The following is a 20,175-nucleotide window of genomic DNA, read 5'->3' as shown; positions in this document are numbered from 1 at the left end:
GGGCCTTGCTCTGGATTAGGCTTTGGCTTGCAGGAATGTTGTGGCTGGTTTGTTCTTCTATCCAGACTCCTAAAACTTTCTCCATATCAACAATAAGGCTGTTGTGCTTTCTTATCATTCATGCATTCACTGGAGTAACACTTTTGATTTCCTTCAAAAACTTTTCCTTTGCATTCACAACTTGGCTAACTGGTGCAAAAAGCCTAGATTTTGGCCTATCTCAGCTTTTGATAAGCCTTCCACACTAAGCCTAATCATTTCTAGCTTTTGATTTAAAGGGAGAGACATGTGACTCCTCCTTTCATTTGAACACTTAAAGGCCTTTATGGGATTCCTAACTGGCCTAATTGCAATATTCATGTGTCTCTGGTAATAGGGGGGCCTGATGAAAGGGAGAGAGACAGGGTAAGGCCAGTTTTTGGAGTACTCAGAACATACACAACATTTATCAATTAAGTTTGCCATCTTAGATGGGCATAGTTTGTGGCACCACAAGACAATTACAATAGTAACACCAAAGATCATGGATCACAGGTAACTATAACAGATATAGTAATAATGAAAAAGTTTGAAATATTGTGAGAATTACCAAAATGTGACACAGAAACACAAACTGAGCACATGCTGTTCAAAAAATATTGCTGATAAACTTGTTTGATGCAGGGCTGCCACAAACCTTCAATTTGTTAAAAAAAAAAAAAAGCAGTATCATTAAAGTTCAATAAAGTGAAGCACAATAAAATGAGATTGTCTGTAGTTTGTAATGGATACCAAAAAAAAAGTTGAGACGACACAGGAATATAGGAAGAGTGTATGCTACTGAAATTAAGTTGGTATCAAATCAAATAAGATTGATATAGATTTAAGAGGTTAAATTTTAACCCCATAGAAACTACATTGAAAATATATTAAAAATAAATTCAGAAAGACGTTAGAGTTGGCTCTAAATAGTACAATACAAAAAAATCAAATATATATGAAAGTACACATTAATGAAAGAAATGAGGTCAGAAAAGGCAGGAGATTTACAAAGAAAAAATTGCAAAATTGCAAAAGAAAGTCCTGCATTTTCAGTAGTTACTTTAAAAGTAGATGAATTAAACTCTCCATTCAAAAGGTAGAGGTTGGCAAAATGGAAAAAACAGCATGACCCAACTATATGCTTTGAATGAGAGACTCACCTTAAATTCAGACATAAGTAGGTTAAAAGTGAAAGGTCGGTCAAAAGTACACCATTCAGGTAGTAACCAAGAGAGCTAGGGTCACTAAACTAATGCAGATAAGATAGATTTTTAAGTCAAATGCTGTTACTAGGAACAAAGAAAGCCAGTATATACTGATAAAGGGGTCAATTCAACAAGAAGACATAGCAATTATAAATGTATATGCACCTAAAAGCAGATCCCCAAAATATATGTAGCAAATATTGACAGATTTGAGGGAGAAATAAACAGTTCCACAATAATAGTAGGAAACTTCAATACACCACTTTCAATAATAGATAGAATATCTAGCCAGAAGACCAGTAAGGAAATAGAAGACTTGAATGTACTCTAAACCAACTATATCTCACAGACATGTATAGAATACTTCACCCAACAGCTGCAGAATACACCCTCTTCTCTAACGCACATGGATCATTCTCCACGATAGAACATATGTTAGGTCACAAGCAGAAACAGTAAATTCAAAAATATTGAAATCACACAACGTATCTTTTCTGACCACAGTGGAAATAAGGTAGAAATCAGTAACAGGGAGAAATGGAAAATTCACAAATATGTGGAAATTAAAAAGTTTATTCTTAAACAACCAATAGGTCAAAAAAGAAATCACAGGGAAAGGAGGAACTATATTGTGGCAAATGAAAATGAAAACACAGAATTCCAAAATTATGGAATGCAGTGAAGGCAGTGCTGAGAGGGAAATTTGGAGCTCTAAATGTTCACATTAAAAAAGAAGAAAGACTTCAATCACAGACCTAAATGCAAAACTGGAGGATCTCGGAAAAGAACAAACTAAATCCAAAGGAAGCAGAAGAAAAGAAATAATAAGATTGGAGTGGAGACAGATGAGATAAAGAACTAAAAAAACAATAAACAGGATCAACAAAACCAAAATTTGGTTCTTTAAAAAGATCAATAAAAGATAATCTTTAGTGACACTGGCAAGGAGAAAGAGGACTCGAATAATTAAAATCAGAAATGAAAAGGTGGGCATTACAACTGACCCCACAGAAATAAAAAGGACTATAAGAAGATACTATGAACAATTATATGCCAACAAATTAGATAAACTAGTTTAACTGGACAAATCCGTAGAAACAAACAAACAGTCTACACTGATTCAAGAAGAAATAGAAGATCTCAAAAAACCAATAACAAGTAAAGAGATTGGATCAGTAATCAAAAACCTCACAACAAAGAAAAGCCTATTAACAGATGGCATCACAGGGGAATTTTACCAAACATTCCAAGAAGAATTAACATCTATCCTGCTCAAATTCTTCGAAAAAAAATTGAACAGGAGGGAATACTACCTAACTCATTCTAGGAGACCAATATAACCCTCATAACAAAGTCAGATAAACATACCACAAGAAAAGAAAACTACAGACCAACATCTCTAATGATTACAGATGCAAAAATCCTGACTAAAATACTGGCAAACAAAATCCAACAATCTGTTAAAATAATTAGGAAGCACGATCAAGTGGAATTTATCCCACGTATACAAGGGTGGTGAAACATAAGATGATTAATTCACATAATACACCACATTAAGAGAATCAGGAAGGAAAAAACACTGGATCATCTCAATTGATGCAGAAAAGGCATTTGACAAAATCTAGGACCCATTCTTGATAAACACACTTAGAAAACTAGGAATGGAAAGGAATTTCCTCAACATGATAAAAGGCATATATGAAAAATCCACAACTAACATCATACTCAATAGTGAAGGACCAAAAACTTTCTCTCTAAGATCAGGAATAAGACAAGAATGCCTCCTGACTCCACTGTTACTTAACGTTGTCCTGGAAGTTCTAGTCAGAGCAATTAGGAAAGAAAAATAATAGAAGGCATTTACATTGGAAAGGAAGAATTAAAACTTTTTCTTTTTGCAGATGGCATGATCCAATAACAGAAAATCCTGAAAAATCTGCAACAAAGCTATTAGAACTAACAAATGAATCCAGCAAAGTGGCAGGGTGCAAGATCAACATGAAAAATCCGAAGTGTTTCTAAAGGATAGAAATGAACTAACTGAAAAAGAAATCAAGGGGAAAATTCATTTAAAACAACAACAAAAGAATCAAATATCTAGGCATAATTCTAACCAAGGATGTAAAGGACTTGTACACAGAAAACTTAAAAACATTGCTAAAAGAAATCAAAGACCTAAATAAATGAAAGGATATATTCCATGTTCATGAATTAAAAGACTACATTTTGTCAAGATGTCAATTCTATCCAAAGTGATTTACAGATTCAATGCAATCCCAATCAAAATTCTGACAACCTTCTTTGGAGAAATGGAAAAGCCAATCATCAAATATTTATGGAAGAGTAAGGGGCCCTGAATAATCAGAGCCATCTTTACAAAGAACAAAGTTGTAGGGCTCTCACTTCCCAATATAAAAACTAAATAAAAAGCCCAGGGCCAGGTGACTTCTCAGGGGAATTTTACCAAACATTCCAAGAGAACTAACATCATTCCTGCTCAGACTTTTCCACAACATTGAAAAAAAGGGAACAATGCCTAATTCATTCTATGAAGCAAGCATCACTCTAATACCAAAACCTGATAAAGATACTACAAGAAAGGAAAACTACAGACCAATCTCTCTAACGAATACAGATCCAAAAATTCTCAACAAAATACTTGCAAATCAAATCCAAAGGCAAATTAAAAGAATTATACACCACGACTAAATGTGGTTTATTCCAGGCATGCAAGGGTGGTTCAACACAAGGAAATCGATCAGTGTAATGCAACATATTAACAAATTGAAAAATCACATGATCATCTCGATTGATGTGGAAAAGACATTCAACAAAATTCAGCATCTTTTCTTGATAAAAACCCTACAAAATGTAGGAATCAAAGGAAACTTCCTCAATATGATAAAGGACATACATGAAAATTTCACAGCCAGCATCATACTCAATGGTAAGAGACCAAAAGCCTTCCCCTAAGATCGGGCATGAGACAAGGATGTCCACTGACACTACCATTATTCAACATTGTGCTAAAAGTTCTAGCTATTTTTTGTAAAAATAATATTAATAATAATAATAATAGAGGGTCAAATGGGTAAAAACAGCTATTGCAAATTAAAGACTATAGTTGATAGTAATAATTTAATATTCTTTCATCAACAGTAAAAAATTTACTACATCAATACCATGGGTCAACAATGGTGGAGATAAAGTCTATGAAAAGATTTGGGTTTTAATTTTCATTCTTATTTCTGTTCTGGAGTAATGAAAATGTTATAAAATTGATCAAGGGAAAGTATGCACAAATATGTGATCATTCTGTGAATTAGTGATTGTAAACTTTAGATGGTTTTGTGGTGTGTGAATATATCTCAATAAAATTGAAAAAGACACAATGAGATACCATATCACGTCACCACTATAGCAACGACTCTTAAAAACTGGAAAATTACAAGGTCTGACAAAGATATGGAGACATAGTAACACTCATTTGTTGTTGGTGGGAATACAAAATTGTGCAGTCACTCTGGAAAAGAGTTTGATGTTTCCTCAGAAAGTTAAGTATAGAATTGCCATATGACCCACAATCCCACTTATAGGTATGTATCCAAAAGAATTAAAAGCAGGGACTTGAACAGATACTGGCACACTGATGTTCAAAGTGGCATTATTCACAATTGTCTAAAGATGGAAGCCACCCAAATACCCTTCAGACAAATGGATAAACAAAATGTGGTATATTCATACAATGGAATATTATTCAGTTGTAAAAAGAATGAAGTTCTGATACATGTGACAACATGGATGTCCCTTGAAGACATCCTGTTGAGTGAAATAAGGCAGACACAAATAGACAAATATTGTATGATCTTGCTGATATGTAATAATTAGAATAAGCAAATTCTTAGAGTCAGAAACCAGAATATAGGTTACCAGTGGCCAGGGTCGGGGTAGGGAATAGGGAGTTAATGCTTAAATTGTACAGAGTATCTATTTGGGTTGAGGGAAAAGTTTTGGTGATGGATGAGGGTGACAGTAGCACAATATGATGAATGTAATTAACAACACTGAAATAAATAAAAGGAAATTTAAGGTTTTATATATATGCTACTAGAATAAAAAAATTAATATAAGTATAAGAGCATTTATATAATTCATATGAAGAATCTCTAGAAATTATGCAACTTGTATTTAGTAGCTCATGCATACATAGGTATTTTGTTCTTACCAGTACACAAAACAACAGAAATCTACCTTACTTTTTGATACTTGCACATTCTACCAAGATTCTCTGAATGAAGGGGAAAGGAACTATGAGTTGCCCTAACCTTCCGTTTCCTTCTATGCCAACATTTTCAGCATGGGTGTTTGGCTAATACAGGGAAGTAACATGAATAAGAAATAACACGATAATGTTTCTTTGTTTGCTTGTGTTTCTTACATGTCCACTGCCTTTTTACTGCATTCAAAGCAAGTTCTGGTTCAAACGTAAAGTGTGGCCTCTTGGGGCTGTCGGCACCCTGCTTACTCTGTCATAGATGTAACAAACTTACTTTGTACTTGCTTTGAACCTCTCTAAACTGCCACACATTGAGGGTCCACTGGAATTCTGTGCTCACGTGGCATCACAAATGCCATACGCAAATGGAGTGGCAAGAAATAGGGATAGATGTGCATATTGTGCATATGTCCGCTGCTCATGTCCATGACCCATGTCCTGTTGAACTTCACTTACAAATCACAAATTCAAAGATAAAATTATTTAAAATTTCATGAAGGTGACAGCAGAGCATTAAAATGAGTGCAGGGCCCTTCTGAACACAAGGCCTTGTGTCATATGCCCATGAAGTAGACCCTGTCTGTGTCCATGCTGTCGACTTTTTGCTGGTGACTGGGTGGTATCTACTACAGCTAGTATAGAAGGGGACACAGCAACAAGATCAAAGGCTGCCACCCAATAAAATAGGATCTAATAACAATCTGCTCTACCAGGCTCCTACCTGGACCACATCTTACTTATTTTCTCCCGCATAAACATTTATATTTGGATAATTCTTATCTGATCAACCCAAGCCTTCCTATAAATCCACATAAAAGTTTTGAGAAGAGTTGTACTTTGGTTTAGTTTCGTTTGTTTTCTGTTTATCATATGATACATCAACAAAAATCATTATGCTAAATAAATTCCAGAACTCCAGTCGAAGAAATGATTTGGTAGTGACTGCCAAAATTGCCTGTTAATGTGTTCAGTTTTTCTTGTACTCTTGTAATATCTCTTTGCCTCATTAACCAGAGTGGTTTTTTTGCCTGTCTCTCTTTTATATATTTCCAGTTTGCACGTTTTGAAATAATTGATCTCTCTCATGTCACCTTGGCAGAAAGTAGCTGTAGGAACATTTACCACAGTTTTTGTGTAAGTAAGATTGGGAATGACTGAATGGGTGGAGGTGGAACTAGCTGTGAAAGGGGGTTGCCACACTCACTTGTTGCCTCTTTGGTCTTCAGGTTTCCCAATTCTCCTTTGGTCCCAAAGTTTGAATGGAAATCCACTTTATGTAGCCTTGCAAATAAGTGCTGAAGATAATTCATACAATATTTTCCACCAGTCCTTTGATGGGGGGAAGGTGATGATCCATTCCCCATTACTAAGCTAGTAGAAAACAGAATTTATTTGGGGGAAGGTGACTATTTAAAATATCAGTCCTCCTGGTGAAGGCCATTTAGAAGAGTAACAATGGGCAAATCTCAAGAGACAGCTATGTTGTAGAAATATCAGATAATTGAGCTACATGGCATCATCCCCTTTGATGAGATAGATAAGAACCCAAATCAAAAGTGAAAGCTCCTCCACACTGTGATTAATAATGAGAATATCTCAAAGAATGTAGAGCTTTTTCTAGGAAATACTCAAATGTTGAAATGTCATATGGCTTTGGTCTTCTAAGTGGATCCAGACCAGAAAGCCCACTGAAAATAGCAAGTCCATTGACCTAGCAGTTCTCCAATCCACCTCCTCCCAGTACTGTCTTCTCCCAGCCTCAATAGTGGGTTATAGAGACTGGGGTTCCTCTTCAGGCAGGTAAGGGGGGAACATAGGAGATTAAATAACTACAGGCCCTATATCTTGCTTTTATGGTTGGTCCACACTCCACTTCCTTTGAAAAGAGAACAGCTAGGTCTAAGAGGGAGACTCTGCTCTCATTTCTCTCTCATTACATCACACTGACTTAGGGTGAAGCTGAGGGTTCTGTTGCCCCAATCCCCCCCCCCAAAAAAAGCTTAACATTTGGGAAGTGAGTATACAAGCTAATGTTTTTGATCTCCATTCTGTGAAAAAATCACAAGAGTTAGGTTGCCCCAAAGCCTAATTACAACCCAGAAACACTGCTCATCAACTCCACTCAAGAATGGGTTTGGACCAAACTAGTGGCTTTTTTCACAAGCCAAATTAAGTCCTATTCCTACCTATCATGGAATCATGCTTTTCCACATGCAAGAGGAGAGAAAAATTGTTGGTCATGTGGCAAGCTTTGCTTCCAAGATTTGGAGGGTTGGTTGCAAGGGTAGGTAGGACATTGAATAAATGATTGATGCCATAGCTATCCATGCTCCCTCCTGTCCTCTGGGAAAAGACCAAGTCCTGCCCATGCCATTGCTACCTCTGCTAGAGCCTCAGCATAGCTTTCTCATTATTCTTACCTGGGTTGTTTCACCAAGCTGAATTAATAGAGATAGCTGTAAAATTCTCTGCAGGTTATCCCTGCCCCTAAGAAAAAAAGAAATTGGATTTTTGGACTCCTCACACCAATCTCACTCTACCACCAAATAGAAAGAGACACACCCTGTAGAGGCATGTACTCTTTTACTTCTTTCAGTTGTACAGAGTGATAATAGGGTTTTCAGGTAATCAAATTTGGTATAGATGAGTGCATGACTTAATATTTAAAACCATGGATTCTGGAGCCAATGAATCTGGATTTCAATTCTGGCTTTAGCTTTTTACCTGTAGCTGGCTGACTGTTAAACAAGTTATTTAACTCTCTTTGCCTTGATTTTCCTCACTGTGAAATAGGAAAAAATAATAATGCCCATCTCATGGGGTTGTAAGAAAATTAAATAAATTAATGTACCTAAAGTACATAGAACAGTATCTGGCACATAGTTAGTGCCATTAAACTGTTACTTATCATTATCATAATTATTATTATTTTGGGTAGATGTCTGAAGAGAGCTGCAAGTGGCTCTGGGAACTCTGGCTTGTCCTTAAGAAATGGCCTGGGTTGTGCTTAGTAGATCTGTCTACTTACACAGGGAGTTCACTTCTCTGTTTGGGGGCAAAGTTGTGGAGTGCAAGCCAGCTAATAATGTAACTTTTTGTTTAGGCGATCACACCACAGCGAAAAGTCACCTTTGCTGCACCCAACCGGAAAGACATGGAAGAATGGATTAATGTCATAAAAACTGTCCAACAGGGAGAAATTCGTAAGGTAAGGGAACTAGAGAATTCAGTCAACTCTCAAGGGAATATCTTTAATTTGTTGTATTAATTAAACTACTTTTCAAACAGAAAAATAATAAGATGGAAACATTGACCATCTGGTCAGGAATTATAGATGGATATTATTAGGAAATCCATTTGGAACTATTAATAAATGGAAGTAACTCACTCACACTCAGACATTGAGAAGTATGCGTTTTAGATACCTCTGTGCACATCCACTTGAGATGAGGCTACCACTGTATACCCAATGGATGAGGCACTCAAGATATGTGTTGACAACTAACTCAAATCCTCTGATGTTGGAAAAATTGGACGTCAGCAGCCTTGACTTTAGTCTGCTGAGTGACTACAGTAAACAACAATTTAGTAGACTAAGGCTCAGAAAGAGGAAGGAACCACATCAAGATGAAATAACTACTCAATAGCAAAGCCAGGATTTGGACCCAGGCTGCATGACTCCAAAGGCTGTGTCCTTAACCACTGAGCAGTTCTGTTTTTCTGTTTTCTGTCCACCACAAAAAGAAATGTAGAGAGAGAAGCAAGGAAAAGTCCTCCCCAAAGTTTGCCAGGGTTCTTTTTGTCCTTGCCAATATCAAACTCCTGGCCACTGCTCCCTGCAACAAGTGGTACCACCATTGAAACTCTGGGCCATGCCCTCAGACCACTCTTCTTTGGCCCTACCACAGTTAGAAGTCATACAAGTTCCAATAGGGGAGAGATTTTTGTCTTTTTTTTTACTTAGAACAGTGACTGGCACATAGTAGATGTTCAATAAATATTTTTCAAATAAATAATTGAATCTGAGGACAATCTTGGAGCCAGAGTTTGGGGAAGGGATAATACACGGTTTATCCTAAAGCAAGTTTCTAATGTGAAGGTCCTCGAGATAAAAGAGAGGTGAATCTAGCCTTTAAAAGAGACTGATGCATTAAATACGCAGCAAAAGGCAGAAGATTGTCCTAGGAATTAGTGATGGGGCAATGTGGAATGGGGCTCAGTAAACAATGAGATTTAGAGATAAAAATAATGCCATGGATAAGAAGAGTCTATCCCTGCTCCTCTAGGCTTCTCAACCTTAGTCTCATATCTATACATTCTGCTACTTATGGCTATGATAGCAGAATATGAAAAGTTGGCTGAGCTGGGGCCTGGGCACCTCTCCAAAGGCCCACATTGTATATGCTTAATTGAGAGTTTCTCTGCTTAGAATCTGATGAAAGTCCCTAGATGACTTAGCACTCTGCATTTCACTCCTTTGTTGCTTCTCTTTCCTGTCCTGATCAAGAAGCACACACACCCACCCCTGCCAATGAGGCTACTATGGCACAGCACTATAGGTAGCCACAAAAAGTTGTAAATTCCATTCTTTCCCATTCTCACCGCTATGGACCAATCCCTTTCCTTTCCTCAACTTACCTCTATTTAAACTGAAGGACGTCTCCTGAATCATGTAACATTTTCAATTTGGCATAAAATGTTATATAGGATATTTTGAATTTTAATTGCTAATTTAAGAATGTAAAATCTGCTAGAGAAAGCCACCAGAGAATTGATGCGCCACTCCTGATTCAATCTACCTAGCACAAACTAGAAAGGAAAAAATTAATCTGCCTATTTACTCTCTTGAAAGAGTTGTAAGTATCAGGTTGTAATCACAACCTCTGTGGAGCTGCTATGGGGACCTAAATCTATTAAGGAAAACGTTTAGCTGATACTGAAATTTCTCACCACTAGCGTCTTAGAAATCTGTCTGTCTTGGGACTTGAACAGTCAAATACACTTTCTCCCATATATACCTTATCTCTTAACGGTTCCTTCTAATCTCTGTCCCCACCGGTGTCTGATAAGATTAATCATGGATTCAGTGGCCTATTAAATTCACTACAAAGTAATTGTATAGTCTATTAGAAACTAGTAACCACACGCCGATGAGTGAGCCCCTACTAGATGCTCAGTCTATTCCATGGGGCATTGAAAAAAGGGGGTAGCCCTGGCTTCCTGGCCTCAATGAGCTTTTTAGGTAGTTGAGGAGAGAAGACATAGACAAAAGAAAGAGTTAAATGGCATTACTTGAAATAAATAGCAGTTTTTAGAGATGTTACAAGACAGTGCATGACTGATTGCCAGATGAATGAAACAGACATCAAAGCAGTATAGGAGTTTAGGGGAGGAAGAGAAAAGTATGGGCTGGATTCCTCTTGGAAGAGTTAATAGAGAAGACATTTGAGACTCATCTTGAAATATTGATAGGATTGTATCGGTGGCAGGGTTTCAGGGGATGGTGAGGTGGTGGTGGGGAATCCTGAGCAGGGTAACTGATATAAGCAAAAGACGAGTAACAAGAAAACAGAACCTTTTTGGAATACAATGAAAGGGACAATCCATTAGACCAGAAGAGTTTGAGGAAGCAAGTCTAAGAAATATGTCTGGAGAGGTAAGATTATGGAAAATTTTCAATGCAAGGCTAAGGAGCAGCAATGTGATCAAAGCTCAGTTTAAGGATGATTTATCTATAGAATGGATTAGAAAGGGAAGAGAGCTGATCAGAGGGATACCTTAGAAAGTCAAGATGAATTTCGCAAGGGGAAAGCAAGGCCAGAAGATCAGAGAGGAAGGTATAGAGTAATACAGGCAAGACAAAGCTGAAATCCAGAATGAGGATAGAAAGGGATGACAAATACTGCACACTGGATTACGGGTGGAGAAGAACCTAAATATATAGAGAGAAGCAAAGGAGAAAGAGAGGAGTTAAAAGCAGTTGAAAGGTTTGGGTCTGGGAGACAAAGAAATTAATGAAAAGGAGAAAATTGGAAATAAGGAGCTTCTTGGGAGACTAGCCTAAAACGTTAGCTCTCTCTAATGAATTGTCATGGAATCATTGACTTTGTGAACAGAAATGGACCTTAAATATCATCTAGACTCCAGATTATACATTCTAGAACATCTGAAGATCATAACTCATAGAGCCTTTATTTGAACACTTCCACAGAAGGAGAACTCAGTTTATTGCAAAAGAGCCCATTTAATATTCTTAAAATTCTAAATCTTAGAAAGTGTGTTCTTAGATTTTGGCACAGTAGAAGAAAGAACTTTCTAACATTCAGTGTGAGCTGCAGGAATGGCATCAGCTGCCTCTTGCAGTAGAGAAATCCCCATCATTGGAAGGATTACAAGCAAACTGTTGGACAACTGTATGTCAGGATGTTGTATAGAAAATTAACTTTTCAGGTTGGCAGTTAGGCTAGATGAGGTCCAAGATTCTTCACAAGTTGAAAATTTTATGATTCTAAAATTTCATTAAGCAGATGAGAAAATTGAGCCTTAGAGAGGTTAAGTTGCCTTATCCAAAATCATAGTTTATTGCAGAAGAATTGAGATCTTAGCTCTCCTAACTCTTAATACATGCCCTTGGAAGGACATCTTTAACTCTCCCAGGCTTTAACTCTCTCCTCTCTCTCCTCTAGCCCCTCCCCTTGTGATTATGGGGTAGGATTACTAAACCAGACAACTGAAGTTTATAGATCAACAAACAGATTCAAGGTGGCTAAATAAGGACAAACCCATTTTAAGCCTGTTACCCAAGCATAATTATTAATAGCTTCCCATTTCACTGTCGAATGGGACAGTGATTTGAATGACATGGTCACCCTACCAATGGCCGACCTAGGAGGCCCTAACCTTTTTCTGTAGTTACCCAAACTTTTATATAGCAGAGCAGTTGAGTTCAAGTTACAGTGCAAACCACTGACTCTGATTTACCTAAACACCACCTTTATCACATAAGCCATATCAAACAAGATTCCTTAAGGAATTACATATTTGAAAAATTTTGTGTTTTGTGGGATGTTTCATTTGAGACTTACATGCACTTTGCAGACACTTAATATTATTAAATCCTTACATTGGGATAGTATTTTAGAATTTCCAAAGCACACTAGGGCTAACAAGATCTCATTTAACTAGTAGACAAATAATTAATGTGCCTATCTGGGTTCTGGATTATGCTAAAAGGGATTCAGAAGATGGAGAAAATACCCTTTGTACCCTAGAGCAGTGAAGAAGTTTTGCATTCATGTATTCACTTAAGTAATTTAGACAGGATAAAAATCAAACACAAAAGCCCAACCACCACCCACTGAAGGCTTTAAGTCAGCCTGCCTTCCTTAGCATTCAGAGAGCAGTGGTTTGCATACATGCCACAGTTTTGAATCTGTCTTCAAAATGGATTTTTAACCTGTTTCAAGAAGTAGGAAGGTCTATAATGACATATTCATCCAGGGTGTGGATGCATCAAAGTTTCCTTACAGAATTAGATGCACATGAGGAATGTAAAGCCGATTTCCTCAATTGTCAAATCAAGGCAATGTTCATTTTATATCGTCTTTTATATTCTATAACTGATTAGACCATAAAATTCAATATTCTATGCAGGACAATTCTACATTTGTCCACTTTATCCTGTACTACCTAGCACATTCTAGAAGAGCTTGATAGTCACTCTGTACTGAAATTGTATGTTTAGAAATTTGTCTCCTCCAGGAGACTATGAGCAACTTGAGGACAAGAACTGTGGCTCATTCAGTTCTATACCCTCAGTCCCTAGAATGGTAGATATCACATAATAGGCTCTTTGTAATATTGAAGGAGGGAAGAAGGGAGGGAGGAAGGAAAGAAAGGGTTTGGAAAGTTACAATCTAGTGGTTTGGGGAGTGGAAAGATGAACTCAGCATGCCAAATCCAAGACTATGTTGCTTCTTCAGGACTCTCTGCCCTCTACTCTGACCTTCCTTTAGCTTTCCAGGGTCTCAGCATACAATAAACATATTGTAATTACAAAGAAATCCTGGACCAGGTGAGCCTTTTGCTCATCAAAAGAGCTTTCCTTCCAGAAGATTCCTGATCAATCCAGCAGCAGTTTAGTACATAGTCAGAATGCCAAAAGGAGAAGGAGGGATTAGAGACTGCCATAGGCAGACTGTCTTGGATGGCTAAATCCTGTAAATTGATCAAGGTTGAATAAGTAATGTGAAAGTCTTCAGTAGCTCTCTCTTGAATGAGGTTCTATTAGCTGGCATCAGGAAAAATATATAGTTCTTTTTAAAGTCTTGTCACACCTTCCCACACCCACTCCATTAGAATATCAAGGATAAAAAACTTAGTGTGTGTTACCCTAGCTGCACTCCAAAAGAAGACCAAAGGAGAAAACCAGATGTTCACAGGAATTAGAGAAAGGGTAGAAGAGCCCCATGGAAGGTTTACCCAAAACAAACTTGGGGGTTTTTGGTGCCCAACTCTCCCCCTCTTCTTTCAATCCCAAAGATTGGTTACTGATATACCCTGTCCCTGCCCCACAATCAGGAAAGTCAGACTATGGTAAACAAATGCAGCCTCCACAGACAGATTAACAATAAACCTTGAAAGAAGACGTCAAAAAGCATATCACTCCATAAGGGTAGGGACTTTGTCTTGTCAATTACTATATCCTCAATGCCTTGAAAATACCATTTACATAGTGGTTACTCAGTAAATAATTGTTTAATGAATTATTGAATGAATTGATTAACCAGAAACTGTGGGCAGTCAGAGCATGGTATTCAGGAAAAACAATGCTTGGCAATAAGGCTCTGATATGAAATTGTTGTCCAGGTGAAGCAGTGCTCTGCTCACCTGGCAGCAGTGGGACCAGGAAGAGAGGTATGTATCTCCAGGAGGTAGCTAAAGCCTGACAAATATTCCTTTGCCTGGAGTCAGAGCCCTGCCACCTCTCTTTCTTCTCTGGCCAGAGGGCTTGGATATCACAGAATTTCCAACTCATCACCTCCTTTTGCTCATTGCTGCAAAAGAACCAAAGCCAAGGCTGACGGAAGTATTTTTTGCTTCTACTAATCCAATACAGCATTTTGGCCAAGTGGTATAAAGATCATTGTCCCTGCCTTCAGCTCCTATTCCAGGATCTGATGCCCTATTCTTTTTCCCTTTTCATAACCACTGGCCTTCAGAGATGGGAGATTTGTTAGTTATTGGCTCCAATTTTCAGTCTTTTCCTTCACATACTCTGACACCTACATAGCTGGTCATTTCAGCTTTAGCAGCAGAATTTCTGGCTTTGCCTAATCTGACTCCGTGGTTAACTCTCCATTCAAATCTCTTCTCTTTGATTTCTTTTAGATACCTGCAGCAGAAGACAACCCTTTCCTTATTGGCATGCACTGTTGGTACTCCAGCCACAGCATCTGGACCCAGCACTGCAATGTCTGTTGAGACAGCATTCCTGCCTTATCTAGAAATGTTATCATCTGTGAAGGTACCTTCCAATCTTTGAAGAAGTGGAGCTCAGTGAGTAGGGAAATGTGTGAAGAAGCTCCTGTGACTTTAGTATCATTGACATACACTAGGTCACTGACTCTGGGTGTAAGGTTAAACTGGACAGTTAGACTGAGAAAAGGAGATGGAAGGAAAGTGGTGTGAGGGGAATTCTTATGAATGAAAATGGAGGGTTGAGTCTGGACCTGTTGAACATGATATTCAGAAAAATAATGCTTGAGCAAGAAGGCCCTAAGAAACTGTTGTCCAAGTAAAGCAGTGCTCTGCTCACCTGGCAGCAGGGGGACCAGGAAGAGAGGCATATTTCTCCAGGAGCTAGCTAAAGCCTGACAAATATTCCTTTGCCTGGGGGCAGAGCCCTGCCACCTCCCTTGATAGGGTCACAAGGGTTAAAGAAACAGAAATCCCCTCATTCTTACCATGAATTTCCATCCAAGTGGGGATATTAGAAAGTTTATCCAGTAAGAATAAAAAGAAACTGAATCATCTGGGAAATCAGTTTTTGGAGATTGGTTAGAACTATTTAGAATGCATCTGGGTTCTAACTTTCAGTGAAGCTTAAGGAAGGGAATTAGAATATTGTCACCAGACTCACACTTATCTTTTTCCTTCCTCCTCTCACAGTGTGTAAAGTAAAATCTCACAGAGTACGTGCATTGAGAACAAGCAAAGATTGCAAGTGGAATACCTTGTCAATCACTGATGACCTCCTCATGCCTGCAGATGAAGTAGTAAGTGACAGCTATGTTCTCCCACAGTCACCCTCTCCCATCTCCCCTTCAGCCAGGACACACAGGGGTTGTCTCCAGACAACCCAAGGGGACTTCTTTCCCAGTTTCACAGTACAACCAATGTGAATGAATGAAAACCCTCCACTCCCACCAGTCATTGATCACTAGCATTGGAGATTGGGAGGGCAGGACCATGAGGCACTTACTTGGGGTTACCTTATGTCCTCCAAGGAGTGATGTGTAGTATGGTTATTCCAGCTAGTCTTTCCTTTCCTTATATCTCTAACTTCTACCCCTCGTCTCTTTATACCCTTCAGAAGACCATGCCCCATCAATGGATAGAAGGAAATGTGCCTGTCAGCTCTCAGTGTGCAGTATGTCATGAGAACTGTGGCATTTACTAAAGACTTCAAGATTTTCGATGTCTCTGGTGCAACTATGTTGTAAGAATCTATTTATCTTGCTACTTAGAGAACTTGACTTCTGGAGAACAGGTGGCTTGGAGCTTGACTACACATACACATAGATTGAAATCTCAGAAACCCTTACCCCAAAATAGATTGTATCAATTCCATGATACAGAGCTTGGTGTCTTACATTTCCAGATATGGCTTTGGGGTCTTGGGAGAAAGATTTAAGATTCATATCTCTAATGGTTCTTGATTAGCAAGGTCCACTAGCAAATGAAAAAGATGAACTCTCTTCTGACAGCATGGACAATTAAAAGATAAGTTGTGAGATTTCTCTTGGAAAAAATCTTCTTCCACATTCACCATTTCCTGGGAACTTGTAATCTTAGTTAACTAATAATGACTAATAATAATAATATTGTTATTTTTTATTGCCACTATGTATTAAGTATTTTTTAATACATGATCTCATTTAATCCATACAACAACTCTAAAGCGGGCTTAGTTGTCCTCATTTTAAATATAAGGAAAGTGAAGTTCAGAAAAGTGAAATGATTTGCCCAAGGTCATGCAGCCAGTAAGCAGGAGAGTCTTGATTCATATATAATTCTGCAAAGACTATGCTCCTAACTACAATACCACAATGCCTCTAGGCCAGTGTTTCTCAACTGAGAGTTATTTGGCATTGTCTAGAGACATTTTTGGTTGTCATAACTGGGGTTGGGGGTGTACTACTAGCATCTAGTGGATGAAGGCCTGAGATGCTGCTAAACCTCCTACAATGAACAGGACAGCCCCCCACAACAAAGAACTATCTGGATCAAAATGTCAGACCTTCTCTGACTTTCCAACCTTTTAGATGTTCCTCTCAAACTTATCTTTCTGGACAAGAAAAAAAATGAACTATGTGTTTCTTAGAAGATTTTGGTTGTACTCTTTCTCTGTTGTAATGGCTTTTGAATAATTGGACCAAGTTCATGCCCCCTGGAACTAGGAAATGATCCTGAAAGTGGTGCTCAGAGATGTCAGAAATCTGGGAATAATGGCCACTTAGGGGGAAGGCAACAGAGTCTCAGCTCTGCCTCTTCCCAGTTATTAGACCTTGGGCAAGACCCTTTAGCTTTTGAGCTTTGGTACCATCATTTCTAAAATGAATCTAATAACATCTTCCTTACTACATGCATTTGTTGTAAGGATTGAAGTGTGATAGCATATTATTAGGATTAGAACTCTTATACTGCAAGTAAGCTCCCCATTCCAAAAGCCACTAAGATTAGGCCCTAGGATTGGTGGTTACTCGGTGCCTATAAGTGAGCATCTTCTGGATGTCACCTTTGAAAGGGCCAGAGTTCAGAAGCCACAGTTAGGGACAACCCATGCTTGGAGGGGAAGTGGGGGTATCTAGATGAGTCAGGGGTATATTCATGGGACTAAATCTCCAAAATGGAGCTATGAACACTTGAGAACCCAAATCTTGGGATTGGAATTCAAGGTTAATCAATGTTATCCATTTTCCCCCTCCCTTTTTTCTCTTTTCTGCTCTTGTCTTTTCAGGTGCATGATGACTGCAGGAGACGATTTTCCAAGGAATGCTGCTTTGGAAGTCAGCGAACACCAGTCATACCCCCTACTGCCCTCAACTACCCTAAAGGAGATGGTGAGTAGCTAAACCCTAACCTCAGAAACACAATGGGTAGGACAGGAAGGTGCAAAGGCTGGGAAGAACTGCAATTAAGTTATTCAACTTAACTATTCAAACATTTTTGGCTAGTGGGGTGTGCTTGTGTATAGTCATAGCTCATGGTTCTCTTAAGACCTTTGGGATGGTGAATGCCAGTGTGTGAGCTGTCTGTGTATGTGGGCGTGTTCTCTCTAGGCTCTGTCATGATTATTTCTGCTTGATCAGAAATGACTTCAGCTTTTTCATGATTTCCAGACACTAGATAATCCATTAACTAAATTTGTTTGTGTTCAGGTGGTAAAGGAAGAACTGCATAATGATTCCAGGTTATATTATTTTTAAAATGAAACTAACACCAAAGTTGTCCTCAAATTTAAAACCAACATGGTCATTGCTCCAATATCTCCACTGATGGTTTGTCAATTTCTGGACGCTAGGAACTGATCACTCTTAATAACAAGGTACTTGTAGGCTACAAGGAGATCTTGCAACATGGGCATTGCCAGAGCTCATGGTTATTGTGGATCCAGGATATTGAACTAATAATTGCCAAAGGAGTGATAGAGACACTTGGAGATCAGAAAATGTTAGGAGTGCTAGCCAGTTGGAGGAGGTTAAGCAGAAAGGGGGTAGTGATGAAATCAGTGCAGCAAGAGTATACATTATATAGACTCTTTTATCAAGAAATCTAGCAATGTTAGAACAAAGAAAGCAAGGACAAAGGAAAGGGTAGTCTTGTTTAGTTTTTGTGTTTGTTCTTTAAGAATAGATGAGACCTGTAGGCAGCATGTATAAGAGAAAAAACAAAAGCCAGGCAACCATGAGTTTTAGTAACAAAGTCACTAAACCATGAGTTTAGTAACAAAGTTACTAGCTAAGTAACTTTGAGTAAGTCACTTACGTTCTCTGAGCTTCACTTTCTGTATCTGTAAATGGGGATGATTCTGTGTATTGTGATGATAAATTATAAGTATAAAGGGCCTAATTATCCTGAAATATAGGCCCAAAGGATCACATAATTAAATCCCTAGTCTTCTGGGGCAACTAAATCCTTAGTCTTTTAGCCTAATGAAAACTGTAGTCCCTCACAGGAATGATTCTTCAGTTACACTCTTTGGCACTTGCTAATTACGCTTTCTTGGGTTCACCTCTCCTTCCCCACTTTTTCTTTGCTTCTTCTATGAGACTTTCCCTTCAGTCATCCAATTGTTCATTTGCTTCTCCCATCATTATTCATTATTAAAGAGTGGGAGAGGTCAAGATAAAATCACATATTACAACTAAAATACCTGACTTATTTTACTAATATTTTAAGAAATTGAGAAATCTAATATACTTGCCAATGGCATATTACTGTTTCACTAAAGCAAGGAAGAGATATACTGCCCATTAATTTCACTTTGTGTATGGTTAGGTTCACTCTACATGTGGTCAATTTAACTTTCTAAAGGAAATATCAAATCCTTCCCAAGGCAGAGGGAGCAGCAGCCTGGGCTTGCAAGGCAACAGTGATGGACGCAGGTTGGTGATGGTGAACATAGCTCTCCAACATGAGTCCATCCTTCCCACCACTGCCCAGCTGCTGGCTGGAGCAGGTTGCTGGCACAAGCAGTGGCACAGACGGTCCCCCAGAGGCACCGCGACTGCTACATGAATCAGCATGAGCCCATGTGGCCCTTTGTTGTGGTGATGTGGGTCAGCGTGGGAGTGCTCTGGCAGCACCCAGCCACGGATACCAGCTTTGCTGACCTTTTGCTTGTCTCATTTTGAGTGAAAATTCAGAAAAAGACATTTGTCAGCTGAGCTATTGACAATGCAACCACAGGAGTTAATGATCTCCAAAGTTGTAGCTGTATACTTCACCCAGGAAGAGTGGGCATTGCTAGACACATCCCAGAGAAAGCTGTTCAGAGAAGTGATGCTGGAGAATATCAATCATCTCATCTCAGTAGCCAGCCATGGACTTGATACTGCACTATTAATGAAACTAAAAATCCAGGTATCTTCCTACAAACTGGATGTCAGGTCTGCACATCAGATGTGCTTTCCCATTTGGCACAAGGAAAGGAATTATGGACAGAAGGAATGGGATTTCTCCAAACCCAGAATTCAGGATGGAAAACTGACTGTAAAAAGCAAGAAATGACATTCATGCACCTTATCTCAGGGAAGACAATTCTAACATCATGTTATTGCAGATATCTTACACTCAAAACAATTCCTTTCAATGTAATTACTTGCAAGAAGATTACAGTCTCAGATCTTCAGTGACTCCACATGCATTGATTCCCATGAGAAAGAAACC

The 20,175-nt window shown here is 38.5% G+C and overlaps 1 protein-coding gene across 1 annotated transcript in view; it reads left to right on the top strand.

Annotated features, from left to right (window-relative positions):
- Window positions 1-20,175, top strand: part of DGKK (diacylglycerol kinase kappa) — a 105,080-nt gene that overhangs the window by 34,305 nt on the left and 50,600 nt on the right. The window contains 6 exon segments of the mRNA XM_037824678.1: window positions 6,556-6,636; window positions 8,606-8,710; window positions 14,893-15,028; window positions 15,673-15,779; window positions 16,100-16,222; window positions 17,744-17,846. Of these exon segments, the coding sequence (XP_037680606.1) occupies window positions 6,556-6,636; window positions 8,606-8,710; window positions 14,893-15,028; window positions 15,673-15,779; window positions 16,100-16,222; window positions 17,744-17,846 (655 nt within the window).

The sequence above is a fragment of the Choloepus didactylus genome (assembly GCF_015220235.1).
Source record: "Choloepus didactylus isolate mChoDid1 chromosome Y unlocalized genomic scaffold, mChoDid1.pri SUPER_Y_unloc1, whole genome shotgun sequence".
NCBI lineage: Eukaryota > Metazoa > Chordata > Mammalia > Pilosa > Megalonychidae > Choloepus > Choloepus didactylus.
The sequence above is the reverse complement of the archived record's forward strand: the minus strand, read 5'-3'. Positions and strand labels throughout refer to the sequence as shown.